The sequence below is a fragment of the Anthonomus grandis genome, chromosome 15 (assembly GCF_022605725.1).
Source record: "Anthonomus grandis grandis chromosome 15, icAntGran1.3, whole genome shotgun sequence".
Taxonomy (NCBI): Eukaryota; Metazoa; Arthropoda; class Insecta; order Coleoptera; family Curculionidae; genus Anthonomus; species Anthonomus grandis.
In genome coordinates, this window is record NC_065560.1 from 7033467 (window position 1) to 7047658 (window position 14192).

The 14192-nt window shown below is 32.0% G+C and overlaps 1 protein-coding gene across 3 annotated transcripts in view; it reads right to left on the reverse strand.

Annotated features, from left to right (window-relative positions):
* Positions 1-242: 242 nt before the first annotated feature.
* The window catches only part of LOC126745370 (pseudouridylate synthase RPUSD2-like), a 427187-nt gene continuing 413237 nt past the window's right edge, over positions 243-14192 (reverse strand). For all 3 annotated transcript variants that reach the window (XM_050453192.1, XM_050453190.1, XM_050453193.1), the window contains 3 exons: positions 13962-14189; positions 13642-13907; positions 243-6849 (listed from right to left, as the gene is read on the reverse strand). In XM_050453192.1, the coding sequence (XP_050309149.1) occupies positions 6772-6849; positions 13642-13907; positions 13962-14189 (572 nt within the window). In that variant the 3' untranslated portion in view covers positions 243-6771. The remainder of the gene's footprint in view (positions 6850-13641; positions 13908-13961; positions 14190-14192) is intronic.

The following is a 14192-nucleotide window of genomic DNA, read 5'->3' on the forward strand; positions in this document are numbered from 1 at the left end:
TTCTAGTAGTCTTAATTTATCGTATTGAGTGTATACGTGTAAAATAAATCAGTTGACTATTTTGTGCATCAATAGTTTTAATTTATACCTTAACGAACGCTAAATATGCTACAATATTATATTGGATCTTCTCTTTACTTTAAGACTTGTTGAGAATCTCTTAAAGCTTTGGCAGCTTAAAGCAGCTTCTCTGTATAACTTGTAAGTATAATAATTAACGCATAAAGAAAACCCATAACAAATGTATTTTAACGGCGTTTATTTTGTAAACAATTTTTTTACATTATATACTGTTACAAGACCTTAAGTTTATTTAATTTTAACGAATATATCGTAAAACAAAACTGACCATACTAGAAAGAGCCTTGTCGGAAGAGAACTTTAATTTCAACTATTCAGAATAGTTATATTTATATACTTAAGATACTATTGTAAATAAATTGACTAATTTTGTGCTTTGAACTGTAGATATGGTCAATTTTTTTTCTTGAAACATAATACAAATCATGTTTATTTATTTTAAAATTACGTTTCCAACCCTATAATAAGCACTGACCCTAAATAAACATTCAAAAAAGAAAAAGAAAACAATCCCACAGTATCAGAATTTTTTGATTTTCATATTTTGATTTTTATTATTGTCTGACTATCTTATCGTTTGTCTTTTTTATTATTCATAATACTGCTCACTTTGTCGGAATAGCAAGCCGAGTTAATAATGCGAGTTATGCTGTTAGTAACAATTAGTTATGTAAAATTAACTACATATCACATAAACACATTGTCTTTTACATTTTAAAACTTAAACCTAAAGAAAATGTCTTAAAAATATTTTAACAAAAGAAAATAACGAAAACAGCCAACAAATAAAACATGCATCCGATTTAACAAACAAAATGATCCTTAAACATGAGAAGAACTTTAATACTTACAAGAATACATGAAAACCTTTAATACTTGTTGATAATATAACAACTTCATAACACAGACAATTATTTTGGAAAACAATCCGTGTGGTCAGTGCTTAGTCGATTATTTCTTACACTAAATTATCAGAGTTTTAACGATATTATTTTGTTTACTTTTTATTATTTGGGTAAAATGGTCAAATTTCATAAGTAGTCCATTTTAATTATCCCGTCTCTTAAGAAAGTAATGTCACGATTTTCAGGAAGAAAATTGAGCTAATTGTAGTCCTAAAATAAAATCTATATCTTGACGGGGCGTTAAACACTGATTAAGTGGAATGAGATCTTTGTTCTTATTCAACACTTTTCTATTTCTATAAAATATTAATAATTAATTCATAGGGAATTTAAGGTATAACATCTAGTGTTTTCCATAAACAAGATGCACTAGATCCAGTTTACTGGAATTATTTTTGTATATTCAATTAATCGTGTTGAAGGTGTGTCCCTATATCTAAATGCCCCTGAGGTTGCCACTGTATCATGCGTTTCGTCCATCTACCGTATTGTATTTCCACTACTGCATCCTTTATCCCTGTTTAGTTTTAATAACTACATTAAGACGTTATTTGGACATACAACGGTAACACATTTGTGTTGGGAATATCTCAAGGCTCAAAAGATATAGCAGAAATTGAAAAGGCCTTACAAGAAATGAAAACCAATAGAGATGGCATTATTATTAAAAGTATTAAAACAGGAGGGATAAAAGTAATAAACGCTCGCACAGTCCTATTTGTTAGATGTTTAAAGAGCAGAAAAATCGCGACTTCATGGAACAATGCCATAATGGAAATGTGGGTCTAAAAAATAAGGGGGTCAAGTAAGTTTCCTCTCCCACGTATACAAGCTATTCATGAAAATACTACAAGACGATCCATTTCCAGATTTGAGTTCTATTAACCTAAAGAATAACTAGTTTTCAGGTCTGGTTCAGGTACAAACGACCGCTTACTAGTTATGAAATAGAAAAAACAGTGGTTTTAATATTTGCCTGTTACCTTTTTATTTTTAACAAAACAAAGTCACGGTCTCAAGAACAAAGTTGTGTTCTTACCTTTGTTTTGTTTTTGTTTGGTCTCTTAGAGAAAAATGGATGATACGTTTTTATTTTTATTTTCAAGCCTGTTATAGAAGCGAAGAACGTGGTGTTAATTCTTCTTCAAAATAATCAAAGACAGAGTGAAACAAAGTAAAAAGTTGGAAGTAAGCATTGGGAAATCTTTGAGCATGCTGCATGCAGTCCAGACAAAGAGATCCAGACCCTGTGATCATCTGTTAGTTATTTTTTAAAGTCTGTCTTGTTGAATTTCGGTAGATTTTCTCATAGAAAAGGATCGACTTTATTAGTATTGTATATTTGCTAAATTAATCTTTTTTATTAAAATAATATTAAGGTAATAAGAAAGAAGTTTTAAACGGAGACCGCATATTTAATTTTGTGTTACACGCAAAATAAAGATAATAGTGCCAGTAAAGTTTCTATAGGTAAAAAGGTTAGTTTGTAATAGCTTACAAATGCGATTCATAACATACAACTTCTCATACGTCAACAGTATCACTTATGACATCAGAATAAATTCTGGCTTTCACGAACAATCTAAAAATATATGTATACAAGGGATTAGGTGGAAAACAGATTATCTATTTATAACTATATAGTTTCGTCATCACCAACTCCTTCTTGCAATTTCCCGCAATCAGATTGTATACATGGAAATCAAATACAGCATAAGCGCAGTCAAAACGTATCCATGAGGCTATTTAATGCTCCTAAAATCCGAGAAATAGTTGGTTTAAAGATCAATGCAGCTATACAGTGACTGAACTATAAGGTGAGAAGCATGGATTAAAATAAAAACACCAGCAGTTCAGGAGCTAAGAAATGATAGTTGAATGTTGGAATGTAAAGAACATTAAACCAAAATATTTAAACCTGAACGAAATTGAGAGTTTAGATGCAAAACACGACACTTTGAATTTACCCAAGAAAATTAACGATGCTGCTGAAACAAAAAAAGGGTAATCGGTCAGGGGTACTTCTATTGAATCTGGGTGGTAACATTATCTTAGACCCTAACGAAATGCTGCAAGAGTGTAAGAAAAATGTAAAAGAAGTTATCGCTAGTTATTAGGTGTAAGCAGGTTTAGATCTCGACACAGGACCAACAAAATCTGTAGAAACTGCTTCTCAAGGTCTTTGGGGTTTAACATGACTGACCATCTTCGCCTTTGGTAAATTTCATATTCACTTTTATGCTAAAAACATTCTTTCCAATTATCAGCCTCTAGATTTAAGTCTGGATATGAACACTTTATATATTTCAACATCCTTTCACATTTCTCTGCAACGAAAGAACTTAGGAAGATGCCATTTAACCTTTTATACCATACCACGATACGATTTATCAATAATAGGTTTTTGGAATGACAGGATTCAGAACATCCAATTTAGGCCCTAGAAAGCATATCACATGTTCTTTGTGCTTACGATGAAATAATCTTCAACGCAATCTATGTTTTGAATCGGTCTTTATCATACTACGTAAGAAGACATAGCCAAAAACTTGCGGTGACTACCATATACGCTAAAAATATTCCTCAAAATAGTAGATAAACACCTCTTTGATAGATTTAAAGAATTTAGATTTCCTAACGGCTATAGTAAGACAAAGATGTTGCGACATGTTTACCAATGTATACGCATGGCTTCTTGATTACCAGAAAGCCTTTGACTGTGTCGACCACGGCAAACCTATCAATATCCTTCGGAACATGGACTTAAGTGGCAGACACGTCCGCATTATAAGAAATCTGTATTACAACCAAATCGCTGCTGTTAAAGTCGAGGACATACTACTACCAAGTACATTGACATTCACCGAGGTAAGAAACAAGGTATCCTTGCTCCATTACTCTTTTAACATATACTCTGAGAACATTTTCGCCGACGCATTGAACGAAACATAAGAAGGAAGTAACGAATAACTTGCATTATGCGGAAGATACAGTTCTACTGGCAGGAACTACTGATGACTTAGGGTTGTAGCTAAAATCGAAGAAACAGGGATTAATTAAACTATAAGTGTATAGCACGCAGAAATCAAAGTCTCGTATCGAGCAGGGTGGAGCATCATTTAGCAACATGAAGACGGTTTTTACTTCTCGAGACTTGTCAATACTTTACGTATTCGTTTACTACGGTGCTACGTATTTCCAATTTTGTACAATGGAATCAAAGCGTGGACTAACAAAAGCAATGTGAAGAAGCTTTTGAGATGTGGTGCGGACAGGGTCCGAGACGCATTCCAAGTTCGAATGTTTTAAACATGTTATAAGAGGGTAAAAGTGCCATAACTAACAGAATATCATGAAAGGCAAAATCCAAGGAAGAAGATGCACGTCCTAGCCTGTAAAACCGGCCAGAGTGATGATCGCCGATGTCCTAGGAGGACATGGCATGTAAAGAAGAAGAAGCTTAAACTTAGGTGCACGCTACTCATAACAAACAATTAAATACTCCAGTATCTCCAACATCACACAGCATTGCTTTTAAAGATCCCTATGCACTGGGGTAATCCTTTGGTTCAATATAGCACTTCGCGGATAATGTGCGCGGTACTCAACATAATAATTTTTCTAGAAGTATATCAAGTTGTGTACATCGGTTATTTGCTAGATGGCTTTACTTGTCTTACAGGGAATCAGTCCAGTGGCTTCAATTGAAGAGGGAACTATTATGGTTGTCATTTTCCTCATGAGCGACGTCTATGATCTGGCATTTTCTTTGTTTCTTGTCTTAAATGATTATGTCCAATTTGATGGCTTTAATAGATCAGTAAGTTCGGTGTATTCCAGATGTTACTGACGTCTTAGATTTTCACCGACATGATCTGAAAAGTGCTGCTGGTACCGCTTTACTCCAATTGATACATTGTACAATTGGCATTTGTTGTAATGGAGATATGCAGCTAGTACAGGTAAATATGTTTCCAAGTACTGGACATCCTGATACTGCCTGGTAAGTTATATCATTGTACATGCGGGGTCTTTGCCGATAAACATCATAATTTTGACTTGCATGAAGGAGAGCGCTTGTTCTTGACTAGCAGCGATAAGCGCTTCAGTTTCGCTGACTGATTTTTATTTACTCTCTCTTTGTTGTCTTCTTATGCTAATCATCAATGCATCTCCTTCTGTTTGCATTTTGCTATTTGTTCCTTTATGCTTTTTTTGATTAACTTTACCCTTTGTTGTCAGGTATCGCTGGGTTATTGTCTTCTCTCAATCGTTCCAGATACTTGCTTTTTTATTAAAATTTTTAAAATGTCATAGTTTTCCCATAATCGGGTCTTAACAGATGAGACATCAAGTCTTCTCTATTAACAGACCTCTATTAAATCCTAAAACACCTCCAGACAGCATCTGATGCCAAATACTCAACTCATAAAGTTTTGTATTGACTAATTTACAATTTAAAAAACTCCAGCAATTACACATCCCAAAAAAAAGTAGATCATTACCTCTATAGCTTAATATATTAACACTGAGCTACAAAGCCAAAGCAATTCTCCAAATCATCTAAATATTGCGGTACGAAATGCTGCCTGTAAGCCTTAAATTGGGTCACTAACTTGGTTCTAAGAAGTGAATGACACAAATTGCTTTAATTAAAAATAATCATTAAATCGAGTTCGATTAAAAATCTAGTTTTAGTCGTCTAAAGTGTTTTCTTATTTATATTAAAAATATTTGTATATTTATATTAACACAAAATTTTACCCAAATAATAAAAAAAAATACACTCAACTCAATCGCCACTACTAAACATTACAATAAAACGTCACACTAAGCAAGGGTCCGAAGCGGTATTTAGCTGATATGAAAGTGGATATACATTTTATAATTTATTTATATTAAACAGCTTTAGTAAACTGTTTTTTATTTTATACTATTTTATTTAATTCTTAAACTTTTGCAGACGATGTCGCGATACACATCCAAGGCACAGTATGTATTCCAGTACTTTTTATTTTCATGTAATATGAACAGGCTCTGGCTTGTCTGGTTCTTAATTTGGGAAAACGATGATTTTTGGTCCTTCGAGAGGTTTCGAGCCGCACTTTTTACATACAAAACGAACCCAAATTAAAAACTGAAAAACCAGGCTTAAAGTTTCATAAATAACTTTTTTTTTTAGTCATGATGAAAGTCTACAATTTCTTATTTAAAATATTTTACTTATGTACGGCCCTATTATTATTAAAAAGATGTGAAATTCATAATTTAATTAATTTTTTCACTATCAATATTTTATAAAAATAATTTTTTTTTTGATTGATGTTTTTAATTTTTCTTACAATAACTAACTTGCACGAAAAAATATCATTAAGCACTGAAATACGAAATCTATTTACTTCATATCGAGTTCGCTAAGAAACTAATGAATTGCTCTACAAAATGTTAAAACTATCTTTTTTTTAGGAAAAATTAAAATCTATTTTAACAGTTTGTAAATTCGTTAAGTTAATTAATGAATAATGCTGACTACATCTGGCTTTCTAAGTTCACAGATGCCCTATTACCTTTAAATTAAAAATAAAACAACAATAAAGTGATTGTTATTGGACCCTGCCTTTTACTGGGAGAAAGTACCCTTTAAATCGATCAATTGAAAATGAATCGTTTTTCACTCGATCGACTAGTCAATAATTCCTAAGAGCAATATTGGAAAGACAGAGCGGATAAGAGATGCCTTACACAATAATAACAAATATATATAAAAAAAAAACTAAATCATTTATCACTCGGATATGTCCGTGTCGACCCAATCCACTCGTGCCCAGTCAGGCAGTTCCGTTTCAAATTCCCATCCAGGACCCTAAAAAAAAAAAGAAAATTAATATGACTTTATATTTTACAGTTAGGGTAGATTTAATGATTTTTTCGCTATATATGCTAATAGGTGCTAGGTTTTCATCCCTCTTTCTACATGTTTAGTTTTAAGGGAGGTATTTTGATTTTTGTAATTTGACACTTGATTTAACATTAATACTAATAAGAATAAATTCTTATAGTTCATTTTTAAAAAACAGGCGCAAACAGATCATGGTATTCTAGATTCAAACTCAAACCATTATTTTATTGCAGCACTTCATTTACCGACTTTTTCATATTTTACACCATTGAAATTTATTAAGAAAAATAATGTAATTTATCAAATAGACAAAAGTAATAGCTATATAGAATTTATAATAGATAAATTAAGTAGAGTACAGTATTTTCTTATAACGAGTCAATATATTTCTAGTCAAAGTCGATAAATAAAATCACCCGACGTTTTGCCAAATATATTGGCTTCCTCAGGGCACTAAAATTGAGTGTCTTAAAATATTATTGTTTTCACACCAATTTAATACAATTAATTTAAAAAAAATACAAAAGACACCAAGAAAAAATGATTTTCATTTAAAATTATAAAAGGAATATTGATTTTTCTTTGCAATACTACAATTAAAATTACCTGTTAATGTGCAGAACAAAAACATTTTTTTTAAATTAAAGACAAAAAAAAATCTGGATTTAAATCTAGTTATTAGCTTAATAAAAAAAGGACAAGAAATTAGATAGACATTTACATGAGTTATGAGTTTCAAAAATAAGATCTTATATGCACTTATCGCATGGTAAATGCCGGTCTGAAATTATTGCGAGTACTTACACTATCGGACAAAAATAGAGGAACCTAGTTTTTTTTTTCCGCTTTGAAAAAAAAAGTCAGGTGGCTTCTACAAACAGTTAATAAATAAATATCATCTCTAAAAAACAAGCTATAATTCGCAACATTATAATAAACTTTAGATAAAATGATCAATCACTGAGACAAAAGCTACAAATTTTCATTAGCAATTTTTTATTTTAGATATGACAAGAAAGAACATTTAACATAGTTGTTTATAAAAATTACTAAAAGTATTAACTTAATATTTACTAGAACATTCATTATTATTTATTACTTGCTAAAAACACCCTGGCATTGAGGCAATGAATCTTTGAATAACGTTTTCCTGAAGAATTTACTGGTTTTAATATATCAATGATGAAATATTTGTGTTCGAACACGACGTTCTACTTGTTCCCATAAATTCTCAATTGGAGTGGGGTCGGGGGATTGTGCCGGCCACTTCAAAACTCGTTGTTTTCCCGAAACCACTCTCGAACAATTTGCGAAGAGTGTTTTGGATCGTTATCCTACTGGAACGTAAAAGGCAGGGACATAAATAAATCGATCTATAGTTTCATTAATAAAATGTATAGGCGTCACCTGTTTCTATGAAAAATAAATCCATAAAAGACACTGCCATGTTTAACTGTCGTATTTAGGATTAAGCCTGACCATTTATTGTTACTTTCATTCCAAAAATGTATATCGCGTTTCGACACTAAAAAGAATCCATACATCTAATTTCCATGATGTACAAATGCAAGTCTTACTGCTCTATATGTTCCTAAAACTAGTATCTTTTTAAGGAGACGTCTACTAAATAACTATGCCTCTACCAGCCTTCTTTGAACAGTCCATGGGATTTCAGCAATAATTCTAGGTCTGGACTTCCAAGGATCATTGTGAGAAACTTTTTTAATGAGTCTATTATTGTTCTTCTTGGTTTCCTCAAGTTTGGTAGATTCTCTAAATGTCTTGTGTCATTATAAGAGGACATTATTTTAGATATCCTGTATCTGGGCAACTGAATAATTATGTTAGTTTAATTTCTAGGTACTTCAATTTTCTCTAGTATTTACCATGCTTCGTTGTCTAGATATCGGAGATGTGTCTCTTAATTTAACTACAAGGTAAGGCTCAAGGTTAGAAATAGATTAAGAAACTGAAGAAGAAACTGAAGATGGCGCTAGTTTAATAAGCACGCGCTTCTACGTAGAACTGCAACAAATTTGTGTAATTTTGTTTACTGTTCAGGGGCAATTAAACAAATAAATAATCCCAAAAGAAGTTCTTATCCTAATCTACAGGAATCTGTAGAAGTAATACGGAGTTTTTTACCTAGTAGTGGATAAAAGCCTAAGTGAAGTTATAACCGTGCACATTTGTTTACAAGGTGTTATCAAGAAGCGATCTTGAAAATATTAAGTCAATATTTACGGATCAATTCCTCAAATCTATATTGGATAGAGTGTTTACTCTTGTCCAAGAGAAATTTGAGGAGCGTCTTCAACAACAGGATCAAATTATTAGTGACCTACGTAAGGAGCTTTTGAATTTAAGGGGCGCCAATCAAAGAACGGAGCGCGTCCTTCGTAATCAAGAGCAGGTTTCCAGGAACCTTAAAATTAGGGTATTTGGAGTATCTTACTCAGAAAACGAAAATATTCGTACCATGTTAGGAATATTCCAAAAAATGAACGTCAAAGATATCATCGATGCTGATATGGTAAAATGCACTAGAATCTCTCCCTGGCATCCCACTACTTATCCGGTTTGCAAGTGACGCTGTCCGTAAATGGGTATTTAAAAATAGAAATTTTCTTAAATCGACAAATACTATAGCTAAAGAAGATTTAACACGGTACCGGGTGAATTTATTGTCCGCTGCAGGAAAAAAAGTCCGTCTGTATGGTCTTACAACGGGGTTATCTGTGTAAAAACTTGTGACACGGTGCATAGAGGATTTAGATAAATTGTAACCGAGCGTACGTAATTAAAATTAATAACAATAAACCCTGTGTAGTTATATTAGGTTAATTTTAACGAACTTAAGTATACTGGCTAAACATAGTGTACTTAATACTGCTAAATATTTGCAATTTTACGATTTCTAACTTTTTTTAGTACCTATATTATTATTTATTGAAATTTTCGTTTTTTCTTTAACAATAATTATTCTAAAATGCCAGTATAACATAATTTTGGGTGCGCTAGGACTGTGATTAATTGTTTACTACATTATTTATTTGTTGTAAATATTACTGCTTGAAAATTGTAATTAAAAATTTTAAATGAAAAGTTATAATTTATATTATCTATCCATTTGAGCAGTTACTAGGGCGTAGATGTTTATTTTCTTTACATTAATTTTGTTTATTATTTGAATTTATCATATATTACTTAAAACCTGCACCCACTTAAAATTTAAATTGTTAATTACTCAACCTGCATATTACTATTACCCATATACAATCATAATCAATTTATTAACATTTTTTATTGATAATTGTTAAACTGTACTTGGGGCTGATTTATTATTTTCTTGATATATTTTTGTATATCCTATGATTGGTAGATACTTCTGGAGACATCTTTATTATGTAATGATATTTTTTGTCGCGTTAATATTTAGTTTAAAGGAGATCTTAAGTACAGTTATTTTTTTTTCTTTTTAAATTCTTATGCCGTGAAAATTAAAGTAGCGCATATTAATTTGCGCTCAATAAATACATGTTTCCAAAAACCTTCAGACTTTGATTGTAAATTCAAATAATTTTGATTTTATTTTAGTCACAGAAACCTGGCTTTCTAGTGGTCAGGATGAATCTGTTTTCAAAATGCCGGGCTATAATTTTTATATAAAAAACAGAGACGGTAGAGGAGGCGGTGTGGGTGCCTATGTTAAAGATCACTTAGATGTAGACTTAATTACATTTGATTTCCTAATAACTAAAGAACTTGAATATATCTTTTTAAAAATAAAGCTAAAATCTTCATTGGTAATTTTATCGCCCTCCAAATATAAACATAGGTCCTCTTTTAAAAGATTTTGATCTTTAATTAAATATTTTATCTGAAGGTATTCCAAATTTCGATGTGGTATTATGTTTAGGAGACTTTAATATTAATTTCTTTGATTTTAATAATATTGTCCTTAACTGTTTTGACTCATATAATCTTGTACAATTATTTAATGAACCAACTCGCATAACTCAAAATTCAAGCAAGCTTATAGATCCAAGTTTTATCAGTGATACCACATTAGTTACATCCTCTAGTACACTATCTGCCGATACAATCTCTGATCTCGTTTTTGTTGACTTAAAACTAAAATCTAATAAACCTTTATCAAAACTTGTTACGTTGTTCTAAATGATTTTTTGTCTGATCTCTACAATTTGTCTTGGATGGACATCGTTTATGAGAACGATATAGACAAAAAATTACTTCTTTTTACTGATTTTTGAAACACTCTTTTTGATATTTATGCCCCCTTTAAAAAATCTAGAGTGACAAAACCTCATGCTCCGTGGCTAACAGAAAATTTGATGGCTGTCATGAAGGAGCGAGATAAAGCCTTACAAAAATTTAAGCGTACTAAAGAAGCTCAAGATTGGGACCGGTACAAAGAACTGCGTAATTTTACAGTTTTTGTACTGAGATCTGAAAAAAAGGCCTATCTCAATTTTATTTCTAGACAAAAAAACATGGTCAGCACTAAGATGGTTAAATGTCCTAAACTCAAATGATAGCAAGTTATCTCCTAATTTAACAGATCCAAACTTAATAAACCAGCATTTTTCTCAATTTTTTAACAACAGATCTAATGACTGTGATGAAACTATAGAATTTTACGAACTTTCCAAGTGTTGTATAGAAGATGTTCATAAAATTATTCAAAACATGAAAACTTGATGATTGATCCTTACATAACTGATATTATTAACAGTTGCATAGAACAAAATTATTATCTTCAAAGTTGGAAAACTGCAATAGGAATACCTTTACCAAAATAAAAAAACCCAAGACATTTAATGACGCATTATAGCAATTTACCTGTCATTTCGAAAATAATGGAGAAAATTTTATACGGCCAGATGTACTCATATTTAAATGTTAATGGTATGATCTCAGAACTACAAAACGGGTTTCGTAAGAGGTATTCCACATCCTCCGCCTTGGCTGTCGTAACTGATGATATAATAGCGGCACTGGATCATGGACTTGAAAGTATTCTTATACTATTAGATTACTCCAAGGCATTTGACACTATAAATCATCGACTCTTGTTGGCAAATCTAAGATATTACGGTTTTCACGTCGACTCACTGTCACTTATCGCATCATACTTCTCTAACAGGTCACAAAAAGTGTCTCAGGGCTCTATCCTTGGTCCCCTTTTCTTTATTATTTACACGTCTGAACTTATAAGCTCTTTTCATGTCGGAAAGATACAAACTTTTGCTGGCGACACCCAGATGTATCACTTGTCTTCAAAAGACTTTGTTACTTGTAACGAAACTATTAATCATGAACTAAACACTCGAAAAGACCTCTCTAAAAAACACGGCCTTCAACTGAATCCATCAAAATCAAAACTTATGCTGTTTGGCAAAAGAAATTAAAACGAATATTTAAAAAATAATATTAAAATTAAAATAGGTGGCCAAATATTACCATTTTGTAATTCTGCTCGTAATCTGGGTGTTGATACTTGATTGTCAGCTTAATTTTTCCGATCATGTTAAGCAACTTCTACAAAGGTCATATATATCGCTTACACAACTATATTCCAATAGAAACCTTTTAAGTACCAAGTTAATGACAATGTTATGTGAAACTCTTGTACTTTCCCACTTTAACTATGCTGATTTTATTTATGGCCCTTGTCTTCGTCAAGCGGAACAATATCGTTTTCACAAGGTGCAGAACACATGTATTCGTCTAATTTGTAATTTAAGAAAATCAGATTTGAACTGGTTGAATATGTCAAATCGTAGAACTCAACATTTGGCTGTTTTTATGCATGGTTTAATTACTAATTCAAAATTCATATCTAAATCTCTAAAAAATAAATTTAAAACCAACTTGAGCGTCCATGATATAAATACCAGAAATAAATGTACATATTATTCCTCGACATAATACAAGAACATACAAAAAGTCATTTACTTGCAATGCGATTAAAACATGTAACTCCTTGCCAAACAATGATTTACTACTTCATAATTTAACCAAGTTTAAGTCAGGATTTAGGTTGTATTTATTTAGAGAACAGTTGAGCTCCTATTTTTTAACTCACTATTATCATGTGTTCCAGAGGTTGATGATGATTGTATACGATTGCATACAAGGGTGTTTGTTTGTGTACAGTATTGTTTTGGTGCAGGTTGTGAGTTTTATATCTCCCCCGTGTTGGGTATAAAGAAGGGTATAAGTATTTTTCTGGTGGGAACAATAATTTCTTTATAATATTTAATCTTTGTATTATTTTTTTATTATTATTATGTATGTTTACAGAAATTTAGTTATTATTTATTAGGGTTAAGTTTTAGTAGTCTTAGGCTAGACTTCGCCTTTTTTTTCATTTGTAATATTTTTGGCAATCTGTTGTTTTTTTTTAAATAAAAAGACGATTATTATTATTATTATTAAACTAGATTAATCATAAATTAATTACTCAACTAGATTAAGAAACCATATGACTATCATATCAATGATATTATTAGCTATGATAAAAAAAAAACAATCTTTAATAGGAATTGTAAAACACCCTGTAGCATGAAAACGATTCACTTTTCATGATTGTCGCCGCCGTATATAAATCATTTTATATGTAGATTTAATCATAATCAGTATAGCGTATTTTTACCATTAGCTTTTTGTGAAGCCAAAATTACTCAACAAAAAAAAACGGTAATTAAAAAATAGAAGAACGTCAAAACATACTCGGTATTTCCATGCGTGAAGGTACATAACCAGATCCTGAGGTTTCGGATCGCGATATCTGACTTTGCACTCGTAACAGTGCTGGTCTACAGTCATTTTTTCGGGATTAAAAGCGAAATCTGGAGCTTCGTGTCCCGTTTGGGTCGCCACCGTCACTTTGGCATCGATGACGTGCCGGCTCATAAACGGTGACGTCGTTAGCACTGGGGAAGATCGGCTGTCTTCGCATGGTGACGGTTCGCGAGACACCGGATCTGCATCGTCGTCTGCAATATAGAATTGTTGTATTTTTTAAAAAAATAATTGATTAAAACAGGAACCTTTAGCAATGTTTGCTCCCACTAAAGAGTCATCCAGGTCAACTTTTCGGCCATTGAACATGGACAGTTCGCTATCTCCGTCCATTCCAAGCCAGTTTTCCGCGTTGTGAATGTGGATTAGGTCCCGCACTAGTTCCTCGTCGGTTTTACCACCCAAATCGCCACCTTTACCCTTGAGGGGACCAAATACCTCGTGGTTGTACAGTGGATCGTTAACTACTGGATAACCTA